This window comes from Plectropomus leopardus, chromosome 9 (assembly GCF_008729295.1).
Source record: "Plectropomus leopardus isolate mb chromosome 9, YSFRI_Pleo_2.0, whole genome shotgun sequence".
Taxonomy (NCBI): domain Eukaryota; kingdom Metazoa; phylum Chordata; class Actinopteri; order Perciformes; family Serranidae; genus Plectropomus; species Plectropomus leopardus.
In genome coordinates this window covers 30,845,542-30,868,085 of record NC_056471.1, presented here as the reverse complement: position 1 = coordinate 30,868,085, position 22,544 = coordinate 30,845,542, and the positions used below count along the sequence as shown (strand labels likewise).

Genomic DNA, 22,544 nt, shown 5'->3' with positions numbered 1-22,544 from the left:
CTGCTGCAAAATCATAGACCAATGTAACCGTAGTTTGCAAAACATTTAATGCAAGCACTGTTTGATGTTCAAACATTCAATATTACGTAAATATAAAGTATAATTTAAGATATTAAAGTGTAATATTTATTTCACCACCTCTCGTCCTGACCAGAAGCACAAAGCTATAATCTCCTTCCTGCACCACGGTCGCCACCAGCAGAAAGGTCCGGAATCCTTGTGTCAGTCATTCCTCCTTAATAAAATGTCAGCATGGCCTTTTTAACCGCAGGGCTTTTAAATGGGTCGCTGGAAAAGTGATAGATACTCTATTGGAGCGCCCACCACATCCTTGTTTCCACATATTCCTCTAATGACAACTTTCCCCTGGTGGTTCTCAAAACCCCTCTGAAAACCAAGCCTCACATGCACGAACGTACAAACACTCACAACACTTTAACACTAAAATGCATGCAAGGACATGTAAAAATATTTTTTTCCATTACTCTTCAGAACTGCTGTCAGACTACCATAATGACAAACATGTTTTCTGGAGGCTGGCGGTCACATTTACGTCCAGTGTCTGTTGGTCATTTCGTACAGACAGGAAAAGTCATTTAGATCCCTTTGATCTTCAAGTGGACTAAAGGTTCATCTCTCCAAAATAAAAAGGGAGCGAGACAGACCCATGTAGAAGTCATTAAGAAACTGAATTCAATATGGTACTTCAAAAAGGTTAAAAAACACTATTTCAGGTGAGCTGAAATTCATTTCAAATGTCACCCTCAGGGGGCAAAGTTTGGAAAAGTTTTAAGTAGTTGGAGAAGAAGATCGCAGTCTGGAGCAGATAAAGGGTTAGTGGAGCTCCTGACACCAGTAGGCGGGTTTTCATTAACCCTAAAATTGCATAAAAAAAATTGAAATATATAAAATACACATAATGGAAACATGTCAATGCAGGAGCAGGAGCTACAAGAGCTGTTATTGCATCTCATAACTCTTCAAAAGTTGAACTGATCATCCAGAAGTTTTGAATCCACAATTCCTCTGTGAAATCTTGGACTATCAGCTCCCAGAAATCTCGTATATGAGGCCGATCCCACGTATATAGGGCTTGCCTTTCCATTATCACTTGCATAATAAATGTTTCTTTGGCTTTAATTTTCTGCTCTGGAAGTTGTCGCTTGGTGTAGACCTGGATCCTGGTTCAACTCAAACGTTCAATACAATGGAGAGAAATATGGAACTATTTAACTTGCAAAGCCATAACTATTGATAAATTTAAAGACGTTTGAAGCTACAGAATTAATGAGTTATTATTTGTAACTGTGAGCTTTATTTCTGATGAAAAAGTGAGGAACCAATGGGTAATCATTAGTGAATTATTAACTGCAGACTTGATGTTTCACTTTCTAAATTAAGCTATGACGTCTACTGTTAGTAAATAATTAATAAAGGGTAATGGGTTTAGCTTTCTGGTGAGCCATCAGCTGCAGATGTCATTTAAAAAGATTTCGCACAATGAAGTTATTATTGTAAAATGGCTTATTTTTGCTTCATTAGACGGTGGTACCAGGTTTTGAATTAGTACTGTGACAGGAGAAGTTGGATGATTTTGGTCAGTGAAGCCGTTTTTATGGGGCTGTGACATTAGGACACGTGCAGGCCTCCTCTGGCTCAACGCTGCAGGCCCTCGCTCGCCTCCCGTGCTCCCAGCCATTAGGGTGCCACAACACCAAACCCTGGATACAACAGCGGCCTTTATGCTCTATTGGTCACCGCGTAGCACTTCCCCTTTGCAGCCACAACTACACCCTATATCACGCTACTGGAACGCACACCATGTTGGATGTACATTCTGCATGTAGAGTGATTTACTACAGCACGTCCGGCGCTGTATGTGAGGTCCTGTTGTCCTTGTAAGCGAAGACAACACGAAATTTTAATGACCCCGGAGAGGAAATTAGTGCCGTTGTAGCAGCAAATGGTAACAAGATACGGCAAAGAATAACAGAATATAAATAAGAACATAGCAAAATGGGGGTTACATAAACACACCTGACACTTTTTAGCACTCGTACATGGCAAGCAGAAATATACGAGTGGGATAAAAAGCTAGGAGTATCAACATTTAGATGGGAGTTACAGTAATGACCTGAAGCCCTTCTGAGGTTATGAAAAAATATATGAGAATATACCAAAAAAGAATTATACATGTGCAGCTGGAAAAAGGGAGGGAAAAAAAGGGAAAAACTTGCAAGTTTGTGTTAGCGACATGGGAGGTTGATTACAAAAAATATAGATCTCTAAGATCTATATTGTACTATATTGATGCGACAATCACACTGTACGTGTACACACGTGCACACTGATGGGAAAACCCAGATGCATGCAGTGACACTCTAAAAATGCATCCATGCATCCAACACGTCCGCAGCAAAATAACTATGTAAATCTAGATTTTTCCTCGCAGTATTTCCCCAGAGGAGGTGAGAAGTGGCGCGTGCCATGAGACAACCTGTTCAGCACGACGAAAATAAATCCCTCTCGAGAGGTGGAGGGGCTGAAAAAAAAATGCTTGCGACTGCTGGCAGTGCATACCAACGTTCTCAGGTCAAATCTGTCTGGTGTACTTTTTGCTTCCTACTTCAACAAAGGCGCTCAGTGAGTGTATCAGACGGCCTTAATGAAGGGCTTGTTAGCTGGGCTACCAGCAGCAGATCCACTAGACCCGGAGTGTGTGTTTACTATCAATCCGCCCTTGTGTCTACAGCAGGCTACATCCAGCGCTCCCCTCCTCCCCCCTGCCTCACCCCCTCCCTCACACACAAACGGCCACATTTACAGGAGCACCCCTCCCCTCCAACACCCCGTCCCCGCCTTCCACAAAACCTCTCCTCCATCACTCCACAAGTCCTGCACACATACCCACTGCACACACTGCACTTGCTCACATACAGTTCATGATGCACTGAACACGCGTTTGCACGTGTGTGCACACGCATGTATGTAACACACTCACAGGCGCACACAGATAAGGTGCACTTATGCAGGCTGTGAACCCCAAAAAACACATGATACACAGCAGTCACACATTCATGCACAGGTGAAAATGCATGTGCCCAACACTGCACACATATGTGCAGTAATATGCATCAACATACATGCAAACATGTACAGTCTTTCATGAGGGAGTCACAGCTGGAAGCAACGGCTTATTCTCTTATTTTTTATTATTTACTTATAAGTAATAAGGGGACACAACTTGTGTAGCCAGCTCGTCCAATCTATATAACATTTTACTGTATGGAGGTTGATAAGTGGTATTCATTTATAATTTCTGATGGATATAACATCAAAAAGTGTTAAATGTCCATCATAATGTCCCAGATTGTTTTAAACCCACATTGACATCTTAAATGGCTTCTTTTGCCCGACTAACAGTCCAAAACTTAAAGATATAAATAAATGCAGTTTTTTTGTGTTAAATGTCTGTTAACCTATTGTTTCAGCTCCACAATGTAGAAGAAAAAATTTGTTCAAATAATTAATAACATATTTTATATATATTATACTTTGCATATGTAGAGATTACATAGCATGACGATAAATGACATTCACCAATGGTGAGCAAATGCCGAACCCAAAGTAAAGCACAACAACGAAAACACCACTTAACACTCCAGAACTTAAACTGAATGGAGGTGTATGACACAAAATCCCAAACATCAATAATTAGATATCTGACATCCAGTGCCAGAGATAATATTGGCTCTAAGATCTGCTCTTATGCAATTACCAAAATAATAACCCCCTCCCCAAAAACTGTCCCAACCACACCACAGTATCACCACCGTCCCCACAACCGCTTCACTGGAAAAAAAAAAAAAAAAAAGAAGCAGAAAAAAAGAAGGCACGCTGCATCCAATTTTCAGAGAGGAAATGAAATAATATATAAATCAAACGACGTCGGGGGTGCAGAGCCCAAACTCTTAACCAGAAATAAAATGTTCCATCCTCCAAAGAAGCAAAGAGGAAGTGTCTGCAGTGACATGCCTCTGCCATGAGAAACAAGGCCTGACCACAGCTCCATGTGAAACCCATTTAAGATTACAAGGCGAGAGAGAGAGAGAGAGAGAGAGAGGGTTAAAGAGAGGGAGGTGAGGTTAAGCATGGAGGGAGGGGAGTCACGTGGGGGAGAAAGGGGGAGAACGGAAACATGGCACATGATCATAAATAGCAGAGTGGAGTGTGTGTGTGTGTGGATGAACGTGCACATGCTTGTGCTCTCAGCAGAGGAATTTGGATTCCATAGAAACTGTGATGATGAAAGTGCGGGCTTTTCCTCGCCATATGTTACAGCTGAGACAATAAAGACGACGGAGAGATATTATACACAAGTATTCCAGCAGACAGAAACCTTTGTATGCTCGAAAAAAAAGCGTGCAGGCCTGAGATATTAGAGCTATAACATTAAAGGGATAGTTCAGATTTTTTGAAGTGGGGTTGTATGGGGAACTTGTCTATAGTCAGTGTACTCCATTGATGCTCAACTTGCAGCCTGTGGGCTAAATCTGGCCCCTGATAGGGTGCCGGGTGGCCCCCCAGCCCGTTTCTAATTCACAATAAAATATAAAATTATTCACTCTGGGAATTGTTTGTGCACTTTTGGTATAAATAAGATGCCAGAGTGCATGAAACAGCATCAAAATAGAGCTTGTTTATCAAAAAAGTGCCTGAACCCCCTGACAGACAACCTAACTAACTCTCTGATGTCCTGAAACCATAGAAAGATTTAAAAATGCTAGGAACGTCCTAAAATTCTGGAAACAATCTAAAATCAGAGAAATGTCTTAAAATGCTAGAAACATCCTAAAATCTGAGAAATGTCCTTAAATCTTATACATTTCCTAAAATCTGAACTATTCCTTTAAGTAAAACCTAAAGTGAATAAGCCTCACAGTAAAATGTTTTTCTGAATGTGTGTCATCTTCATATGATGCATGTTTTCTTTCCACATAGGAAAGTTTGTCATGAAAGCGGAGGACACTGCAGTCAGTTTCAGATGGAAACCTCCAACAAAAGCCACCAAATAACCTCCATGTCGGGTGGCTGAGTGTTATCATCTCAGGCCCCTACCCACCTTCTGTTTTGGAAAGACCCATGTGGGATAGCACCTGTGTTGGGGCTACACAGTGTTAAGGTTGTGTGTGTGTGTGTGTGTGTGTGTGTGTGTGTGTGTGTGTGTATGGGGTGGGGGGTATAGCTGGGCCTCGCCTTTAAGGGCATATTTGTCCTCGCCCCTTAATCAGACGAATGAAAGCTCCACATTCTCCCTGGACTCGGGAAGGCAGGGATGGCATATTTACCAAACACACCCACACTGAAGTGACCTGGAGACTCGGCTCTGTGTGTGTGTGTGTGTGTCTCTGTGTGTGTGTGTTTAATGTCAAGGTAGGTAAAACCCCACCTGCATGATGTGCTCCACTAAAATTTTCTTTTTCCTGTTTGCTCCATCTTTCATACACACAGAGATACAGAGTACCTGCATACACACATGTATGAATGGTCACATGTTTTGGTGACACTTTGGTTTAGTGTCACAACTAGACTTGTTTTTTGGGTTTTTTGCATTCTTTCCCAATACTTTTCCACTTCCATTCTTTCCCAACCACGTCTTTTTCCCGCTCATCTGCTCAACGCCACGCCATGGATCAGCTCATGAAATGTTACTTTGAACTGGGCATTAAGTATGCTGATATATAACCAACCAGTCTAATGTGTGTAGAGGTCTGTGTGATTATACTGTCGCAGCCTGGTGTCGTTTCCAGACGATTTAGTGAAGGTAAACACAGTAAACGGCTGTGCATAACTGCACTCTGGTGCGGCACTTCTCAGAGGCTGCAGATTTATCAACAAATCAATCCTGCCGCCTTCAGAAGAAAGGGAGGAAGAAAAGTCTTGCAACAGAATGCTAAACATTGTGAGGTAACACAAAACATCTTTCGAAGGAACCATGAGTGTATTACTGAACAGGCAGACTAGGCCCCTGCCCAGGGGCCAAAGGGCTCAGGGGGCCCCTTTTAAGTATTTCTTGTCAAGGCATTAGTCATAATGTCAATAACAGAGGCCTAAAAGAAGAAAAAGCCTAAACATTTATTTTCAAGATGTCACAAGAAACCATCATAATCCATTTTTAGAGAATATTTCTATTCCCTCAGTTTATCTGCAGGACTTGTCATTCCCTGAGTACTCTATGGTTTGCATGATATCATGAGTTAATGCTAAAGTCACATAATCTCACTTTAAATACCAATCCTAACTTTTGAGTTGCCATTTCAAAAGTGACACATCACATTTTTTTTAATAGAAAATGACCTCATTTGTAGTTAACAAGTTAACGGTTATTATCTCTGTGTATTTCCCTCTACTATAGGCTCCACTGCCCTTTTCTGGATTTATTAGCTACTTCCCGGTTGTCTTATACCTTTATATCTCTCTCCCTCCACATTTTGGCATCCACCTTCCCTCTCACTTCCTCTATCCTCTCCTACCTTTCTACTCTTCCTTTCTTGCTCCATTTGTCTACTTTTTGGCTTCTGCTGGCCACATTCTGTCTTCCTGCCCGGCCAAAGGAAACAGAACCACTAGTACGCTCGAGAGCTCATATTACCCAGGAAAAATTCAATTTGTGCTCACCATGTACTCGCACATAAACCACAGTGAAGGCTTTATATATAAAATGTAAAATTAGGGCCGATTGGAGCCATTTCCCTCTCAGCGATTGCTGGCCTTTGGAGAGCCACAGCAGCAGCAGCTTGCTGGCTGAAGCGTCAAGGTTTTCTTTTTTAACCTTTATTTAACCTGCAGCGTTGCCTAAGAACAACATATTCACAATGACAAGAGGCAAAAGGCTTGTTGGAGAGGAAGTGAGGCGAGGTGTTTCACAGTCACACACAGTTACGGAGGTGTGAAAGGCTTTTTCCTCGCAGCCTTTGTCGAGCTGTTGACTGTGTTTTCCGTGCCGACTGTTTTTTTGAGTGGCAGCGTGACCGCTTTGGTGGTCAGCCGCATTAACAGTAACACACACACATGCACACACACTAGACTAGAGGTTAAACCATATTTTGGAAAACTGCTGCCAACTCCAGACCTCGTCCGACACGCATTCCACCAAAGCTGACATGTTTATTTGCTGATGATTACAGATCGCTTTGTTTTTTTGTTACACAGTCTGGATTGATGGCGTTTATCAGCGCCACACGTTGTGTAATTTCACTGTTATTCAAACAGCAACACACTTTGTTGATGCATTTTTTTGCGCTTGTGTCCTTGGTGATAAAAATCTTTGCAACAACAAATACCAGGTCATAAATCAGACAAACGACACACAGAGCCAGAGGAGGAACAGCCACAACCACAACAGGTGTTAAGAGGAAACCATTTGTCTTCCTGTGAGGGTGGTTTTAACGCTGTGTGTGTCGTCGCTGTGTGTGTGTGTCATTATACAGGCCTTATTTGTGATCAGGCTTTTAATCGTTGCAAACAAGCTCCTGCAAATCCGGCGCGACTGCTCAGGCGTCTATTTTAAAACGTGGTGTTTCACAACAACCATCACACTGAAGTACTTTTGTGTCCTTTAACTTCATCAAGTCACAGCTTAAAGAAACATTTCACATAAAGAAGGCCCTCACATAAAGCTATGTATATATGTGTGTATATATTTTTGAAATTGGTGCAACATGACCAGAGAAAATAGAAAAAGGTCGTTTTTGCTCAAGAGGTTAAAAACCTACAACTACCAGAATGCACTGTGCCAGATCAGACCAATACAGGCCCCCGCTGTGGGTGACTTAAAACCTTGCTAAAGCTAAAATATCTTAAATCTGCTTTGTTTCAGTGTTTGATCTCTGTTTTTTGGCCTCTGATTTCACTGCGCAGGAAGCAGCATGGCACCCACTTCCTGTTCACAAACTATCGCTATTACAACCAAACAGGCCGTTAACCCCTTTGAAACCAGAGCAATTCTTTGAAAAACACAGAAAGAAGGCAGTGAGCAACTTCAGAATATATTACCCCTAAATTAGCAGGAAATAAAAAAGACCTAAATAATGAAAAGTTTTTAAAAAGTAAAGTAAAAATAAATAAATAAAAAAAATTAAAAATAAAACTAATAATAATGACATGAACTAAAAAAGTGCTCAAAAATATCACATCTGCTGCAGAATCTTTTGAATATAGTAATCACACTCCAAACCCTCATTACCACTGCACAAAAAACCACTATCACCCGCTAACATCTGGCTTTTTAATGCAATGAGAATGCATACAATCAGCAATCACACCTGGGTCAAATGACTCTGCAGCAGATGTGGGTTTTTATCACCTCGGGCTCCGATTGGCATTGATGGGAACACAACACCTGGATGAATGCGGTAATTTCAGCTCCTGCAAGATGCAATGATGCGTCATCACTAATTACCATCCATTTCCTCCTAATCAGTGCCCAAACACCAATCCAAATACATCTGTACCGAGTTTAAAAGAAAAACTCAATAAGTAAGATATATATAAAGAGAAGAAGCTACTGAAAGTTTTCAAAGACCTCTGTTCCCTCTGCCGTCTACTGTTTACCTGTTCTCCTGCCTGTCCGTGACGTCACACGGACACACCAACAAAACAACCCACACACACATAAATGCTGACAGAAAGTCAGGCTTGTGCGGTGTGTTCAGTGGCAGTGGGAATGGAGTCAACTATATTTAGCGTGTATAATCGAGTTTGAAAAACCCGCATGCATGTGCTAGTTTTGGTGGAAAAAGGGGTACAGGTTTGAGCGAGACAGAGGAGCGGGTCTGTGTCTTGATCAAGCTCTATACTCTTTGTGTCCACGGTGGTAGGCTACACGAAAATGCGAAAGTACCGTCTGTAGTTTGAGCAACAGCTCGAGAGCCAGCAAAACAAAGCCAAACTATGTAAAATTACTTCAAAATTATGGCACTGTTTTGCCAGGGTGGAGGACGATCTAGTCACTGGTTGGATGGGGAAGTTTAAGCCAGTTTATCTACACATACTACCGACATTATTTTTGATATAAAGCTGGTTAAAAATCAGCAAAGTATCGTTTTATTGCATTGACTTGGCTGACAGGGAGCTGCAGAAGAGCTCAGTAATCTAGCAACAGGGAATATCAAGCATCACAGGCGGCACATTGACGTCAAGCCAGACTTGATCTGCCTGATTTGTACGTCCTGCATTGGAACAGACTTGCTCCTGCCGGTGTGAAAAAGAAAAAAAAAGTTAAGAAAACAATTGCGCCAGTGAGTTTGAATGGCTGTCAGCCAAGTGTCTCAGACACCTGGGCTCGGACCAAACAGCTCTCCCCCTGTTGGAGGGAAAAGACCCACCGCTATGGAGGTCGCAGTCGGTCAAAGTCATCTGTGACTGAACACAAAGATATTCTGATACGGCTGAATGCTGCAGCTTGAGGTTTTATTAAAACGCCTCAACAACCAACTCCCCCCTCCTCCTCCACTTCAAGGGAGATGGATGTTACGACACTGTAGGATCTCGGGGGAGCTCGGGCAGCAGGGGTTGGCACTGCCTGTCAGTCGGACGTCACCCCGACGTGCTCGGCATCTAAACAGCAGCTTCCAGCTCTGTTCTTACTGGGTTCATGCGGGGAAATCCTGATTTCTTTTGTCAACAACTTGTCAGCATCTGCTAAGTGCTCATTGCTGTGGTGTTTTTGCACTTCACCTCCTGGAGGTCAGCTGTCAATCACACGGCGCAGGGAGGTCTGTGGCACACTCTGTTAATGAAGTCTCTGGAAGTTGTGCACTCAGTGACTCAGCTCCTTTTCCTGTTTATGCCAAACAAACTGCATTGAAGAAAACACATCAATCCTCTGTGTGTGAGGATTTTTCCAGAGAACGACGACCTAACATCTTTGTGTGCAGAAAGCACCAAAACAATATTAGTTTTCGATGAAAATGTTTAATAGTTGAGTGTTGTTTACTGATATAATAATTGTGACACATATGCATCCCTACAGGGAAGTCGCAGAAGCTGTGGCTGAGCTTTTTTTTAATGCAATTTCAAAAAATATGCAGATTTAAGAGCTGCTAATCTATAACAACTGGTGCTGCTGCGTCAGTCTCATCCAGACTTACTGCCATTATAGTGGCAAGTCTTCTGTCACCATTGCTCTGGCACAGGAAGAAGATGTCTCTATTTCCCGAGGTATTGATCAACAAAAACGTCTCTGATTGTATTAAATCGGCATGCACTATTTGATTTATGCAAGTCTTTTAATTAGGGCTGAGTACTAAACTTTCGCTTAAACTGCCAATGCGTGGATCCTGTGAGAACAGTGACATTCTCTTTGCGCAAGAGCACGTTGTTCCTCAACGGTGTGTTATTACAAAGGTTCACAGCCAACTACTGGCCTGGCATGCATACTAGTGTTTTTGGTTGTTTTTGTGGATCCGTGTACATGAGGGTCATTTTCACAGCGTTATCATATTAACACAGATTTTTTTAAAAACACAAAGGATAGATTTCTCTGTTTTTTGTAGTTCTGTTTTTATAGTGAATTTTTAACCTGATGAAGGTCTGACGACTGAAACGTGGTTCAGTGAATAAAGTTTTCTTGCAAATAATTGGACAGTGTGCAGGTTTTGTCTCTTTTTCGCCTTCTACAGACGCCTTCCTCCTATGCACCTGTTCACAAGTTCTTTAAAGGTGTGCATGAGCCTCCACATTCAAGTTTATGGTGAAATTTTAAAAAGCAGTGTATTGAAACCTGAGAGGGTTTCAGCTTTCCAGTAAAGCTACAAACAAGGCTTGGAACTGACTCAGTGCATGTGACAGGCTGCCATAAATCCTCCCAGTCTTTTCCTGTCAGGGCTTGATCATAAATCGAAAAAAAGAGAGGAAGAAGTAGAGTAGCATCACACCTTCCTCCAGGAGCAAGTTAAGCCCTTCTTCTCCTTCGTCTTCTTCTTCGAGACAACACTGCGATTACAGTATCAAATGTTGCTTCTGTTTAGGAAAGTGATGTTAGAGGTGAGGGAGGAGAGCCGGCAGCAATTTTCTGGGCTGTGTGTGAGTTAAAGGTGCGTGCTGGGAAACCAGATGTCACTGCGGGCAGGTAGGAAGACAGGTGATTTTAACAAGCTTCTAGCTCCGAGCCGACAACAACTGTGTCCTCCTGCGTGACCCCCCCACCCCCACCTCCTCTCGACCCTGCCTCCTTTTCCTTTCAAACAAGTCTGAAATCCCAGGAATGTAATTAAAGGCAAAGTTTCGGGTAGTCAGACTGCCAAGACGGAAGACTGAAAGGTGCTCAATGGGCCCAGTCGTGCATCACCTCTACGACACAATGTGTGCGCCATCCGCAAACGCAGTAATCAACCCCCTCATTGAGTTTTCATAGAGCGAGATATTAAACTTTACTGTGGCAGAGTGGCGGGTCTGCGGCCAAAAGGAAGCACTTGGCTTCAATCTTAATACTGTTTGAAGGCTGTCCAACCAAACAAGCTGAAATTTTCCCCCTGCCATGTTCACTGCCACCAATACAGCCTCGCAATGAGGTTAACACAAGAAGACTAGCCAAAAAGCCATGGTTACAACAAGTACTGATAGAAGAAAACAAAGAAAGCTTTAAAGTTTGGGTTAACATAAGCAGACAGTTCGACAGATACCGTGGCGCCTTTAACACATGTTCTCCAGTTCATTTATTATTAATATTTACAAGTCGCACTGGTGCTCCGTGCTTACAAAATGTGACTAAATAGCCACAATCGGAGCTCTGCAAACACAAACACACGCCTCACCTGCTCATACTAATGCCACTACCACTCGTTAAGGTAGACTGTTACCGCAGCGCCGGTAAAGGTCATAGTTAATTTTATAAATGATCAATGGTGCATGCAAAATTTGAAGAGAGAAAGTGAGGCTGCAGCAGAGAAGATCTCAATTAAATCACTGATAAAGCTCAAAGATGACACCGACTGCAGCTGACAGAAGATTTGTCACACGATCGCAAAGCCTCCATACGACCAGTCGACAGATGGAGAGAGATGAGAACGCAAAGCAAGCAAGTGAGAACAAGATCGAGAGACATGGAGTGACAGCCAGGGTGGATGATATGAAAACTGACACTGGACTCTTTAGTGGCCTCCAGCTTCAATAAGCATCCTGCTGTTGATTTACGACCTCCCCCTCTTCATCCAGCTCGCTCCCTGGCAGCGCTGCTCGTCGGCTGCGGCTCAGCTGCCTACTGCATTAGCGGTTAGCACGCCAAGTCAAATATAATGGCTCAGTGCTCTGTCACACTGAGATGGAGAGGTCCAGCTACTCTCAGTGTCCATACCGAGGCAATACCACACATTCCTCCCAGTTACATAAGATTCAAACTCTGACGGAGGATGTTTGGTGCAGTCATGAAACTGACTGAGAAAATGTACAAAAGAACGGTATATGTTTCTACTAATATATCGATGTCTATCACATAATATCTGCTGCCTATAGGCTTCATCTGTTATTTGGCTGAGAGAGCAGTATCTATAGGATGGAAAGATGAGAACAAATCAAGTATAAAGCAAATGGATTTATCAACGTGTGTTGATTTGGAAAAACTAACATCTATCACAAATGGAAAGCTGACAGTTTTTGAAAATACATGGGTGAGTTTTTTGGACTTTATGAAACAAAATGTTGATAAAGACCAATAAAACCAAAGACAGGAGTGGGCTCAGGGCAGTCGGAGTGCTGTAGCCCATGTCATCTTTAATATATATGAACACTGTAACTACTGTAACAAAATCTGTTTTTCACCTCTGATTTCATTTTTTTAAATTGTTGCTGTTTTGTTGTGTTTGTCTTTGTTTTGTTTGGCTTTTGGTTTGCCTTTTCATTTTATGGTATGCCATATTTGCTGCTCAGACTATTTTAATTACATATAGTATCTGTTATGATTGAAAACCCCAATAAAGACATTAAAACATTAAAAAGAGTTTGAAATGGAAAGCTGTGTTGTCTCCTACAGCTAGAAAATTGTTTTTTGATCCTTCAGCTGAGCTAAGCTACTGATTGAAAATCTAATGGTCAAAAGTCAAAAACACAATGAGGTCAGCAAGTTGGGGGAAAGATGACTAAAAACCTGGGTGAAACCTTGATTTTAAAAATGCAGTTTAACTTTTCACTTTTTTAGTCAGAGGAACTCCTAATCAGCAGCTGATCTGTCTGATTTCCTTTTAATCTCTATTATCGTAAACATTTTCTAAGTGGTCAACATTTACTGTATCTATCGCAGTCTCATTTACTGTAAACTGCAGCGACTGGTGTCTTCCTGCAGCAGGAAACACAAACACTTTTGGATTTGTGTGTGTGTGTGTGTGTGGGGGGGGGGGGGTAGGTAAAAAAGCAATCTGCTGCCTTTAAAAATGCAGTTTTTTAAATGTAAAAACTGTTACCAAAAGGTATATCTCTCGGTAGTGTCTTTAAGCATAAAAGTGATGTAAAACGTGTAAGAGTGTATAAGACCAGCCAGTCAAGATGTGACCAGTCAACAGTCACGGTTGGTGTGTTTGGACATTTTACTTGTTTATTTACTTGGTGATTTGCTGTATTTGTCCCTTGCTGCTCTTTTCTTGTAAACACGGCATTATCTTCAGCACTGAGTCCGTTATCTGTATCCTGTTTTCCCTCAAACTTCCCCTCAGTGATCACGGGAGTTTAAAGTTTCCTCTCATCTAATCTGATCTATAGTGTCGGTATGTAAAATACAATCCGTGCACAGGTGAGACACGGCTTCTTTTCCACCCGTGAACTCTTATCGGCTTCACTGTGGCATTTCTTTGAATTTTTGTGGGGTTTCGAGAACTCGGTGGCAAGTGACTGCAAACCTCCATTCCACAGATGAGACGGTACTCCAGAAACCCCGATGTCAAACACAACACCTGATAGCGGGGGATTGGTTTCTCACTGCATACCTGCTCCAGGTGTATGCCTGCTTTAGGCTGCGTTTTTTGGGTGGGGGCTGCAGAGTCAGGAATCAGGGAGAGAGCGTGTACTCTCAGGATATGAGGAGGCCCTATAGATAACCTCCGACTGCCCTCGAGAGGATCATAATGTCAAGAGAAGAGACGGAAACACCTCAACACCTCGCTGTCCTGATCAGACTTGATTATACAAGTGATAAACTGTTTTCTGAGCTCGCTGAAAGAATGGTGTGTGTGTGTGTGTATGTGTTAAGTGCAAGTGTTAAAGGGTAAGTTTGTCATTTTTCAACCATGGCTCTATTTTCCAATCTTTTTATTACATTAGATACTAATGGGGGAGTAGAAAACAAATAGATGTGCACTCCAAACAGAACTCAATGAAAACACTCGAGGCATGTGCACACTGTCAACTTATGTCCTCTATAAGTGCTTGTTTCTGACAATGGATAAAATCCGATTATTACTTCAAATGTCGGACAACATTATAGAAAGAGACAGGCCTTTTCGTTAAAGAGTAATATCCATTTTGTTTGACCAGAAACAGTCCCAAATTTGTCATCACAAAACCCACTAGACTCCATTTGAATGATAAACAGTAAATTTATTATTTAGGTGTAATTCTTTGTTACAGTACTTAATTATCTTTTGGGACTCACCCACCACTGCAAAAAACACACTTTATTTTATTTTACTTTACTTTATTTTATCAACAGTAACAAAATAAATCCACAAAAAGTCGGTTAGATGTGAAAATATGCTGGCTCTAATCATACTGAAATTACTTTTTATTTGACTGGAGTCTGGTGGGTTTGGCGATGCCGATTTCGGGGCTGTTTCTGGTTAAACAAAAAGGATCTTACTCTTTAACCAAAAAGGTCTGTTTTTGTAGGGATCACTTTCATAACACTGTCAGACACTTCGAATGATAATCTGAACATGTTAGTGACAAAAACAAGTAGTTTTAGTGGACATAAACTGATGGCATCAACATGCCCATAGTGGTTACAATGCAGCGTTTTTTTGCCAGCTACAGCACTGTGGTTCAAAATTTAAACAGTTTCAAAAATGGCTTTTCCTATTAGTCATTTAGACACAAAAACATGGAAATTGGATTGGAAAATACCCTTTAAAAGCACTTGAAAACCTGACATCATATACTGAGTGATTCTGCATGAGGGTAAATATTTGTGATTAAATGTAAAAAAAATCTATGTTAAATTAGAAAAAAAAATACAGAAAGATTCTATTTTTGACTCATTTTGAAGATTAATTTATGCATGTAAGGTTCAGGTAGAATTAACATGGGTCTATTGTGGAACAGGTAAAAACAAGAAGCAAAAAATCACAGAAATAAGCAACATGGTTCTAACTTTAGTGGATAATGTGTTCATGTTGGAGGCCCTCATTGCTAATAAAGAAAAGCTGATTAAAAAAATGGTTTCAAGATCCAAACACTTGCCTCCTGCACAACCTCAGGCAGCGAAATGAAAGACTCATCACAGACTCTTGTGTGTACGACAGCACTCACAAACATGCCACATAGAAAACATGACAAGGACACAATGAAATCTGTGTTTTCAAAGCCTGCCAAGGCACGCTAGCGTTTGAATCGTTTAAAGACGGTTGTTTTCTGAGCCTGTCAGAAGACCAGCATGACATTTCTATCATGTCCATGACCCTTGAAGTTTAAATATACAGCTGGGATTTACATTCTGGGGAAAAGATGTACTGTACATCTTATGGGAATGTTTTTTTTTTTTTTAAATGGTGTATGAAGGATGAGTCATGCTGAAGGCCAAAGACAAACATGATTTCTCTGACAAAGACCAAGACAGAGATAGAGAGAACCAGAGCCACTACAGGAAACTCCCAAAAGCTGAATATTCTGAAGTAAATAACACACACAAGCTAAAACTTAAAAAAACTTAAATTTGGCCAAAAACTGCACCCTTTTCTCACAGTGTGTTAGTTATTTGTGTCCTGGAGGTCGGTAGCAGTTTCTCTGCGTGAGACAATGTGAATCACGCGGCAGACAAATGCAGAGAGACAAATCTGTCACACAAAGGAGTGTTTGTACGATTACTCCCAGTCTGCTGTGAGATCACGCGGGCGCTCTGTAAAACAGTACAGACACGACACAGACATCATGGAAAAGCACAGTCACATCTTGCCGCCGTGCAGTTTCTCATTCAGGGGTCAGAAGTAGTCAGAAGGTAATGATGTGGGCTTGTGAATGCACGGTCGCCAGTTTGGGCCGAGCTCCATTTGCATTGAAATGACTAAACTTGAAATATAGTGGGGGTGTAATGATCCTTTAATCTTGGTCGATGTATTGACTCAATGATATCTGCAATGCTATCATTTATGCAAAGTGAAAACATCCATCTTTAGCATCACGGCACGTCTGTTACCAGCCAACAGCACCAGGCAGATAACGGCAAGCAGCCAATAAAAAGACAACAATTATATTTGCTCTCTTCCCCTTAATAAATCAGAAGCGTGGAAATATTTTGGATTTCACAGTAAAGACGAGTAACAAAGCTCATGCCATATGCAAATAATGCCGTCACCGGATAAAATACTCAGACAACACAATAAAACCTGCCGGGCATCTCACAATGTCAGACTGAAAAAACATAAATGCAGCTAAAATTCAACCCTGCCTTAAAGGGACAGTTTATCCCAAAATCAAAAATACATATTTTTCCTCTTACCTGTGGTGCTATTTATCAGTTCAGATTGTTTTGGTGTGAGTTGATGAGTATTGGAGATATCGACCGTAGAGATGTCTGCCTTCTCTCAAATATAATGCAACTAAATGGCACTCGCCTTATGGTGCTCAAAGCCCCCAAAAAATACATTTGAAAAATTTAACAGCACTGTCTCTTTCCAGAAATCATGACCTGGTTACTCAAGATAATCTATAGACCTTATTGTGATAGGTTCATGTCTGAACTATTTCCCTTCTACCGAACTATTATTACGAATTAAGAAAAGTTTATTGCTCACAAATGTGAAAATTCGCCTTCAGTTTCACCATAAAATACATAACAGACATGCCCTAAAAACATAAAATAAAAAACAACAATATATTCCATGTTAAAAGTATAAAAAAATGTTTCAGTGATACACATTCAAGCAAATATATTTAACAATAAATTAATATTCATTCACGCAACTGCACCCACCAACCGGCTAAAATAATTATTTTTTTCAGCTTCTACCATAACTGATTGTTTTAAATGATGATATGATATCATCTCATATTGACCCCACACCCCTGAATTAGATCAAATCAAAATAGTGTCATGGCAGACTTTGCGAAATCGCCAGATATCGTACCATGGTCCAAATAATCTGTGTAATATCATAGATAAGATATGAACATATGAAGCCTTTTTTCATCTTGAGCTGACAAGAAATAAGTGGATTACATGGTTGTCAAACTAACATCTTAAAATCTGGTGGGACAAAACTATGGCTTTAAGTATTTCAACTATCAGACCACATCTTCAAACATAAAAAAACCCCAAAAAACTCAACAGTGCGATCCTTACGACTAATTTCCCTGATGCGTAAATGTCGACTAAGCTAAAAGTAGGAAAAAGATAAAAAACAGTCAAAATTGAGCTAAATTTAATATGTATGTTTAAACAGTCCAAAAATATTATGTAAACTATAGGAGCCATCTGAAATTTTTAATCACATTTTTCAATAACCAAATCATATTTTAAGTACCGCTGAAATGTGAGACACTTTGCACATTATCCTCCATAACAGGAAAACAACTCAGTAAATAAAAGTTTCTACCATTTATTTGAAATGATATTATTTAGAAAAGTACCTGAATATTACAACATTTTTTTGGGTGATCGTGACTGCATAAAATAACAATTTTATAAAGTCTAACTGACTGAATTTTTGGTGCTGACTATTGTGGATAGCAATTTCATTAAGTAGTCAACTACTTGTGCACTTCCCTAAACAACACTGCAAATATCTTTTTTATCACAGCACAGATTAGAGTCCAAATTGGGGCAGAAGTATAAAAAAAAGTGACACTAGTTTAAATATTATTTATGTTTTTTGTAGTGGCCTGATTTTTTTGCGAGTTTAAAAAATCTTTTGCTCATCCCAATGATGGATCTTTTCCCGTTGAATTCATTATAAATCAATCAAAGGAAAAGTAACTCACCTCAGCTCCAGAATATTTGCTGGTTCGAGTCACCAGGTCTTCAACAGACACATTTTGGGCTACGGGCATTTTGAGGAATTGGAGAGAAAATATCTCCCGTCGGGTTGGAGCGTCTGGAAGAGGCACATAAACGATTCGGTCAAGGCGACCTGGACGCATCAGAGCCTGTGGGAAGGAAAGAAAGACCGTGAGCCTCTGGTTTACCATATATTTTACAAACTGTCACACAAGCCAAACAATTTAAAGCTTTAATATCAAAGCTGAGCATCAGTGGAATCGTCTTTGGCCTGTTGTGGGCTGATTTCAACTGAAATATAAACTGCAGGGTTCATACACATTTTTACCAATAAATTTCCATTTTAAAGACCCTACATTCTTTGAAATGACCATTAATCTTATTGGTTCTTTTTTCATTAATAAAAAACAGCTTTTTAAAATATAGATTTTAAAAATGAATTCAGAATAGGATTAAATCTGAATATCTGACAATAATTTAGGGACTGTTCGTTATTTATGAGACAGCAGCGGGTGGTACAAAAAGGGGGAGTCAATTTTTTTTTAAGCACGGGGGGGGAGGGGGAGGGACTTATGTTTTATTTTGGCTTTAAGGAAGGGGTGTACAACTTTAAATAACTGCATTTTGTATTTATTTCACTGTGACTCTTAAGAAAACATTTTTTCTTTAAAAAGAATGTTAATATATATGTATAAATAAATAAACAAAAATAAAAGAAATTAGAAAATAATTACAAGCATGGCTGTTCTGGGCCTCCTAGTTAAAAAATGATCAAATACATGTAATTAAAATGAACAGTAATTCTCTTCTCCTCTCAGCTATATTCAAGTACTTTTTTAAAGACCGATTTGAAAAATGTCCTACTTTTAAGGTATTCCAGTGCTTAAATTTCTGATTGTCAAATTCAAGTACTTTAGGCACCTCAAGCACCTTGTACAACCCCTGAAAAATGTTTGGCTTTTTTTTTTTCTTGATTTTTAAAGGTAATACGTCTTCAGTGTTTTCTTTAAAAATCACCCAAAAAATTGCAGCATTTTTCACAGCCAGAAAAAAAACAGAAATTATCAGTGGATTTTCACATTTCCAACAGTCCTTGAACACCTCATGTGTTATTATACAGGTGGTAAAACAAAATTTCAGATTTTTCCAAAACTTTTCAGGGCTAGAAATTGCTTTTGCTAATGACTTTTCCAGTTTTTTTATTCATACGAACCCTGAAATTTGTTTCAGCTCATCTTTTGTACATGATCATCTGGAGTCACAGAAATACAGTCAGGACACTATGGCTCTGACCTTTGACCTCCTTTCTACTACTTGTTATGATGTAGCTCTATTAACTGAAGCTTCCTCCGCTCCTGCACTGATAGTGCGCCTCTTCAGACAGCCCCATTCACCAAATGCCTAAAATTCAAACTGTGAAATGTAAGTTCTCCACTTCTAGCAGTCAACGTGGAGACAAAGTTGACGTTATCTGATAAACCCTCCACTTCCTACAGATCACATCTCCGTGACCCCAAAACAGTCCTTGAGTACCCGAAGCCGCCGCTGTCTCGCTTGTCAGACGTCATTAAGTGGCAGGCGCCTCTCAAACACAGACAGGCAGACGGACGGACAAATATGCCGTGTCTCCATTCGCTCTCGTCAGCCAGGCAGTGACAAGCTGTGGTACGGTGTGGCACGGTCTTGCAAGGGGTTGTGTATCCATTTGACCAGCGAGCTAACCAAAGAACAGCGGGATTTGATAATAGCAAAATGCATTTGACTCACCGTGAATTAGCATTTAATTTCAGCGCTGGAATGGAGAATCAACAGAAAAACAAACATCAACTGGAACTGACAGTTTCATTGTTGTTCTTCCCCCAAGACTCAGTGAGGCCGGGTTGTAAAGACAGTGGAGCCGCTGGCGTCCAGCCAGACAGGCCACAGCGGGGCTAAACCCCGGCCAGCGGAGACGAGGCAGGAGACACACGCAGACGCAAGCCATGCAGGAGGTCACGTCAGGAGTGATCAGTGAAGGTTGGAGGGACCGGACCAGCAGCCTTTGAACTCTTGTTTACATAGACATCACACTGCTATTCCTGCTTCTCTGCATGTACCATGCATCTCCCCGGCCTGACAGCCGCGTTTCTTTTATACGCACAGACTATGAACATTTATAGTTTTTCAGTGTACAAAGCAGGACAATCTGCATAGGTCAAAACGGAATAATAGGTACAAAAAATAGGTTTCAGTAAAGGGTGGTATCAACCCAAATATCCAAATAATACTGAAATAACAATATAGACAACTTTTTTTGTAATTGATCATTAGTAATTTTTCAAGCAAGAATGTCTTTTGCTAATTTAAGCTTCTCTAAAGATTGCTACTTTCCTCTGTTTTATTCTTTGAATCTCATCTGAAACTTTGAATCTCAACTTAAAGCCAACATGGACAGGAAGTTCTTGAAGTGCATCGACAAAACGGAAATCTGAACATTCACAGAGGAGCTTGAGGTGTGATTGTTTTGTCACCTGCTGCTTCCACGGTTGAAAATCAACCTCCGACGATAAAGAAAAACATTGTGAGTTTCAGCCCAACACCCAAGGTACCATGACAGAAACCAGTAAATGGTCTTAAACATGTTACATTTTAAGTCCATCTGCCTGCAAAGTGTGGCAGATGCAATTTTAAGACTCTTGTTTTATGGTTTTCTTTATTTCCCCTCTGGATAACTAATTCCTGTCTACTGGGGCGATGGACAGTTTTCCTGCCTTTTATCTGTTGCTTTTTTGTGTTCCTGTGTATGCGTATGGAACATGAGAGGATGGAAACTGGAGACAAACATTAGTAGCTACCCTTAGGTAACCACAACAGAGCCACGTCTGACAAAGGAGCAATGGATCATGAGAGGAAATGTTCTTGTTTTTCAGGTCTCTGGATTCTTCCACTCGTTTGAGGAGAGGGTCTGGCCGTGGGTGATGAACTACGGGCATAAAACGGATAGAGAGGAATAACGTCACTGTGATTCAAAGCGGGGAAAGGATGGCTGTTGGGGAGACCTGCTGGGAGATGGATGGATTGCAGGTTTGAGCGCTGCGGCATTAAATTAAAGTCATAAGAGTCGGGAACTTGATAAGATGCGTCTGGCAAAACAACTATAAAACAACACATGTGAGAGTCAGTTTGATGTTGAGCTTCTTGCCAAAGGTTAGAGGAGGGATACTCGACTTGCTTTGCTATGGACATGAATTTTAGGGCGTTTCTGGTATTTTAGGACATTTCTAGGATTTTAGTCCATTTGTCAGAATTTAGTACATTTTAAGATTTTTGCATGTTTTTAGGACATTTTTAATTTTTTCTCAGATTTTATTATTATTTAGATTACATTTCTAGAATTTTAGGATGTTTATTAGATTTTACAACATTTCTAGGACTGTAAGATCATTTCCACAACATTTCTAGGATTTTAGGATGTTTCTAGGAATTTAGGACATTTATTGGACTACAGGACATTTATAGGATTTTAGGACATTAGGGGCTTAGTTCGGACCTCTTTCCCGGGATGCAGGGGATCCTCAAACAAGCTCTATTTTGATGCTCTTTTATGCACTCTGGCATCTTATGTATACTAAAAGTACAAACACTATTCCGAGTGTGAATCACTTTATTTGTATTTGGATTTAGAAAACCCGGCACACTATCTGGGACCAGATTTGTCCCGCAGGCCATAGGTTGAATTTCAACGGGTTAGAGGGTATTGTAGGTTCATGTGTGTGCAGGAGATGAGACGGGTGCACTGGGGATTGCAGTCTGTGGTTGTTTGTCACAGCAGGTCGAGCCAGTCGCGGCAGTGCTTATTGCACTATGCAGAGGACGTGCCAGGGACACTTCCTGAGTTGCTCTCCCTGGAAGAATCTGTCGGCTGCATGCCAACGCAAACCTGCTGACCCCCGGCTAAATAACTCACACAGACAGACACTCCCATGCACACAAACACAAACAAATGCACAAGCATGCACGAGCATGCCCGTTAATGCACGATTCCGGTCAACGCTCTTTTGTCTTTTTAATTTCTGATCCATTTATCTGGTGCAAAGACGCCGCCTGCTACTTTATCAGCCGTTAATTCTCTCCACACGCATAATGGATAAGTGCCCGTGGCTTCCAGGCGCTCGGGCTCCAAGGGTTCCAAGGCGCTCCCAAAAAGCAGAGCCGACCCTCAGCTTTGAGACTGCTAAACTCATCTGACTGCCCTGGAGGGAAAGAAAGGTTTTTTTTTCTTTCCTCTCAGCAAGAGCAGGGGGCCCATCCATCACTTAACAAGATACACTTCCTGTTCTCAAGGATCCGGGGGTGGGGGTATGGGAGG

At 40.9% G+C, this 22,544-nt stretch overlaps 1 protein-coding gene across 1 annotated transcript in view; it reads right to left on the bottom strand.

The window, feature by feature from the left end:
- Positions 1-22,544, bottom strand: part of spata5 (spermatogenesis associated 5) — a 140,904-nt gene that overhangs the window by 6,520 nt on the left and 111,840 nt on the right. Inside the window, exon 17 of the mRNA XM_042492953.1 lies at positions 18,181-18,345. Coding sequence (XP_042348887.1) covers positions 18,181-18,345 — 165 coding nt within the window. The remainder of the gene's footprint in view (positions 1-18,180; positions 18,346-22,544) is intronic.